The sequence below is a fragment of the Nymphalis io genome, chromosome Z (genome assembly GCF_905147045.1).
Source record: "Nymphalis io chromosome Z, ilAglIoxx1.1, whole genome shotgun sequence".
NCBI lineage: Eukaryota > Metazoa > Arthropoda > Insecta > Lepidoptera > Nymphalidae > Nymphalis > Nymphalis io.
The window spans coordinates 7,094,936-7,100,253 of NC_065918.1; the positions used below are offsets into that span (position 1 = coordinate 7,094,936).

The 5,318-nt window shown below is 28.7% G+C and overlaps 1 protein-coding gene across 2 annotated transcripts; it reads right to left on the reverse strand.

Moving 5' to 3' along the window:
- Positions 1-1,010: 1,010 nt before the first annotated feature.
- LOC126780413 (uncharacterized) lies at positions 1,011-4,691 on the reverse strand. Of its 2 annotated transcripts, none has more exons than XM_050504887.1 (6): positions 4,573-4,691; positions 2,278-2,407; positions 2,113-2,193; positions 1,917-2,041; positions 1,751-1,837; positions 1,011-1,650 (listed from the first exon to the last, which is right to left on the reverse strand). In XM_050504887.1, exons 2-6 carry the CDS (start codon positions 2,393-2,395, stop codon positions 1,546-1,548), a joined length of 516 nt encoding a protein of 171 aa, XP_050360844.1. In that variant the 5' UTR covers positions 2,396-2,407; positions 4,573-4,691; the 3' UTR covers positions 1,011-1,545. The 2 variants fall into 2 exon arrangements, with proteins under 2 accessions (XP_050360844.1, XP_050360843.1); XM_050504886.1 differs by lacking the exon at positions 4,573-4,691 and adding an exon at positions 2,954-3,083.
- Positions 4,692-5,318: the final 627 nt, after the last annotated feature.

A 5,318-nucleotide genomic window follows, 5' to 3' on the forward strand; every position in this document is an offset into this window, starting at 1 on the left:
ATTTCGTGCTTGACGGTGAAGGAAAATATCGTGAGGAAACATGCATGTGTCGAATTTCACTGAAATTCTGCCACATGTGTATTTCACCAACCCGCATTGGAGCAGCGTGGTGGAATAAACTCCAAACCTTCTCCTCAAAAAGGGAGAGGAGGCCTTAGCCCAGCAGTGGGACATTCACAGGCTGTTACTGTTACTGTTATAGAAAAGGGTATTCGTTCTGGGAAAAAAGCAAAGGTTTGTTCATTTTTATTTAAGGTCCAATATTTATGTCCTTATAACTATTATGTAATACATTTCAATGTTCTAAAACTACTTAATAACGATTTGATTAATTTTACGATTACATGAGAGAATTAAATAAACATGTACCACTATTTCTAAACTACATATAAAACATTCGACGTATTACAACGCCATTTACCTGACGAGACAGAAATTATATTACATAATTATTATTATGTTTGAGAAGTAGCGCGCCATGTTTACGATATTTCAATATTATTGTTGTATTCGTTTTTTCCATTGTGCGATATACATATTATATAATATAGCTAAGAATGACAGATATACAAAAGTTTAGATTTCTAAACGATATTTGCTAAATAAAAAAATACATCGACAACTTTTAAAACTTGGTAATATTAGAAAAAAGATCATATAAAATCATTTTTGTTAAATTAAAATAAAATTATTAGATAGAGAAAGAATAAATATAGTATATTTAATTTTTTATTACATATATTTCTTTGATATCATTTAGGATCATCTTCAAATTGTGGCGATATTATATATATTATATATAATCATATTAATTTATTTATGTTGATCGTAATCTATAGACTACACATATAGTCGCCATATTTGATCTTCCAAATTTTATTCCGCATATTCCTGAGAGCTTATCATCTTTTACTTATATCTATAAAACAATATCTCGACTACGATTTACCCGAGCATAATAAAATTTTTGCAAATCAAAATGATAAGCTATGAAACTTATATTGTAAGATATCTCTAGAAGAAACCACATATTTTATTTTTAAATCAGCTGGCACTAACAATATTCAACTACGAGACTTATTTATTAAAAAAATTATTTTTTATCAAGAAACAAAATGTGCTTAATTGATATAAATATAATATTTTGTTATCTAGTGTCGAATATCAAAATATTATATAAAATTAATATTTTACTTTTCAGTATTGTAGTGCCTCTGATGATTTTCATGGGAATATCAGATTTCTTCTATTTTTATATTCACAAAGATATCTCTTTCGTACCAAATATTCTACTATTATCTGTTATTATTATGATCATCATCACTGTGTTTATCTGGTTTTCCTAGCCCAGTTGTTCTGACAAGTTCCATTAGCACGTTTTATAAACGTATACAATATAAAAAAAAATACAATCACCCCAGTAGAAAGATACTTGAGAACGAACAACAGATCTTGCAAAAATTAATGGCTTTGTAAACGATATTTAAATGAAAATACTAACTAATATAATTTTATGTTAAACAATGTATTCTGAGAGAAACTATTTTAAAAAACAGGTATATAGTAGTAATGCGCATATAACGGAGGGTTAAAAGTATCATCTTCATCATTCCAAAAGAATTCGAAGTCATTCCAAAAAAATTTTGCAGCCTGTACAAACAAATTAAATGAGCATTAATGAATATAATTAATCGAGCCAATTTCAACCATATTCTCATAAATTAAATTTTAATAGCAAATAAGACCTCACCCAAGGAGCTCTTTCCCACAATTCCTCTCGTTCTAGAACTGTCAAGTGTGGCTTCACACGATCATACCACGAGGGACTATTCACGACCTGTAATTAGTTTTTTATGTTGTTTAAAAATTGAAAAAATATTAATTTATTAAAAGCTTCGATAAACGGAAAACTATACCATCGATTCCAAGCCCTCAATTTTGCTAATCTTATAATCGATGTCATATTCTTCGGCCTCCCTTCGTAGATATTCGTTGAAAACAAATGGTAGTGGTGGTCCGCGAGAAGAGGCGTATAGGCTCACTGTAAAAGTTGTTTCGTTTAGTTACAAATTTATTAGGAATAAATATAATATTTTTGCGTTAGTTACTTACAACCACCGTATTCATCTTCTAGACCCAGCTCCACCGATACATTATACAAATTATCCGCAATTGCCTCCGCGACAATTTTATCTGTGTTAAGAAATTAATCTACTTTTAAATTGGTAAAATCTTGCATACGGTAAATGAAAACGAGGAAGATGAAAATGATCTTACCATAAGAATATCTGCTCATATCGTCAGTTGGTGGAGCGGATCCCTCTTCAGGTGACGGTGGCGACTCGCCGTTGGACTCTGGTTGAACGCTGACTTCATGTCCACTTTCGACACTCATTTTTCTAAGGTGCTATAAAAAATTATCACTTTTTATTTTCTTAACTGTTCAAGTCTGTCAAAGTAAATCGTACGTCAAGCATAAAATCAATCAATTTTGAAATATAGGCAATGGTGGAAAATATTTTAATACTAATAGTGCGCAGATGCATAATTTCCCTCCCTGCCCTTGTAACAAAACTGCGCGGACACGTGCTTTCTTAGTTTCTCCCCACGCTGCTCTGGGTGTGTAAAAATCAATAACTTCTCTTAAAAAATTTATCTGAGGTACATTAGGAATTAACTTTCATATTTAATATTATTATTATTTAATTTTATGAAACTAGATAAAAGCAATGCTCATTTACATAATTTGTAATATAAAATATCTATACAGAAAATTCGCATAATTGAGAGGCAGCTTTATATTTTATAAAATTCACTTGCGTCATATATTATATAGATATTCGCAGCAGTAAATATTTAAAAATTATTTATTAATATTTTATATTAATTTTATAAATAATATTCAATCCAGGAATCAGATATATAATAAAGACAAAAATAATAAAATACATACGGTTTCCAGATCGGAGTCCACCTCACAATATTTTAACATTTTCACAAGTTAAAACTTCTTTATGATACGAATCTTAAGCAACGCACAATTACTTATATGGAATATACGTCTTCACAGTTCCTACGCCGGAGCCACAATGCCTTTAGCCGATAGATAAGTTTGCGCATGCTGAATTGCATCTACGTACCTATACATATAATATTCTACAGACTGGTTAAATTCTTTTTTGTGCCGTGCTTGTTAAGCGTAAAATGTAATAACGGTTAAAACAGAATAAGCACACTAATAGTTATTTCAAAAAAAAATTAGTTATTAGATTAATCATTATTGAACATGTTATATCTTTTTATGTTTATTATATTTTTTTAAGATAAACTATTTATTTAGATATGCATCATATTATATCCTTAGTATTTTGTTCTAATTATTGTACTATATGGTCCTAACCTCACTTAAAGTGGTATTAAGTATTATTTATAAATAAACTAATTTCTTCCAAAGTCGCGACAGCCACATAAAACCTATTCACTGTTAATACAAATTGTAATAAGATAACTACTGTTTAACCAGTTACCGGTTAAAATTATTTATTGTATAGGAGAGCTAAGTATCTATATAAACTAAATACATAGGATTATTTTTCAATTAGCTGATAAACTATTTTGTTAGGCTATAATTCTTTTGTTATTATTAAGTAAAAATTCGTTAATTTTGCGAGAAATTCATTTAAGTTTTTGGAATATTTGGTATTATTTATCAATTATCAGCTTTCGATCATTAGCTTTTGATTTTTTTTATCCTCTTAGAAAGCTGATGATACCTTGTTCCCAAAAACCTTATTTTTTAATATTGTGCATAAAATTATTCTGAACTCTATAAATAAGCTTAGATTACTCCGCGTTTAGCCCGTTTACTGCCCGTTTAGCCCTGAATATCCAGTATGAACTTAAATAGATAAGCTGGAAATGTTAGCCATATAGTGAGCTAAGGTATTTTAACATGCATCAATTGAAGAAGTGTGGTGTAAGTTTAAGCACTCTAAAGTTATAATTTGGAACTATGTTTCTTAGATAGGAAGATAAATCATTTTAATCTGAATTATTTTGCATTAAAAAGTCAAAGTCGATAACCTAAACACCAGTTGGCTTTCTAAAAATTATTTAAGCCAATTATTTCATTTGCTTTGTGTTGTTGCTTACAAATATTTTATGTCATTTTGATTGCAAGTAAATTGAATTTAATTATTATTTAAATTAATAATGATTGGCCTCTAATAAAATATTTCGGTAAACATGGTATGTTAAAAAATAATTAACACAAATTCAAAGAATACAAATAGATATAAACTCTAGTGTCGTTTTATTTTGTACCTATACTGATATATTGCGTACAAATATGAAAGTGTTTCTTGGTCATATTCGAGTAGCAGTCACATAAATATAAGTAATAACGGCATGTGTCACGCTTGTTTCATTTTCGAAATTCAATAGCTTTGTCATATAAACTTAATCAATATGTTTTTTGAGATAATTGGTTGACTTTTAAGTGACCAAATCAATAACGTTACTATATATTTATATTACTATTAAATTTATTAGGTACTTATATGTAACACGTACCTTATTATATCAGGTTTTAAATACTTATTTACGGTGAAGAACCCGACGACTGTACGGCATTACATAAACACAAAAAAATGAAAAACGGCGTTACGTAAATGTAATATTGAAATAACTAAGTACAACAATTATTTTAAAATAAAAAAGTGTCACAAACGTGTTTTTGTAAATCATCGAAATTATTAAAAATAGACTCGACTAGAAAATTTATTCGTGGATAAAGTTTATGTTCTTATGTTTTATTATCAATATAAAACATTTTATTTACATGTATGGCTATAATTTCTTAACGTAGTTTGATTCAAATTTAAACTAAACGTTAGTATGGTCTACACGGTACATTATTATTATTATTTTTTAAATAAATACGTATTGATTTAATTGTTTTTTTACAAAATTATTAAAAAAAAAAGAAATAAAATATCGATGTACGTAATGACGTGCATCACAGTGCAGTGTAATGTTTTACGGTATTTTTAGGGTGACTGTTTAGATACCACCAAACAGCAGTATTTAGTATTGTTGTGTTCCAATTGGAATGGTGAATGATTCAGTGTTACTACATAAACAAAAGACATAAAATCCAAGGTTAGTGGCGAATTGGCAATGTAAGGAATTTCTATGGGCGGTAGTGACCCTTTACCATCAGCAGTTCTATTTGTCAGACCTTTCGGCAACCTATTTCATAAAAAAAGCTTAGATTTAAGATTTCAATAGAATATATCATAAGAATCAAAACAGTGCAT

Excerpts from the sequence above, each read along its gene's own strand:
- LOC126780413 (XM_050504886.1), bottom strand. The coding sequence starts at position 2,992 with ATGTTAAAATATTGTGAGGTGGACTCCGATCTGGAAACC. Across the intron at positions 2,194-2,277 it reads TATGAGCAGATATTCTTATG|ATAAAATTGTCGCGGAGGCA; the intron begins GTAAGATCATTT and ends TTCTTAACACAG. Across the intron at positions 1,651-1,750 it reads TGTGGGAAAGAGCTCCTTGG|GCTGCAAAATTTTTTTGGAA; the intron begins GTGAGGTCTTAT and ends TTGTTTGTACAG.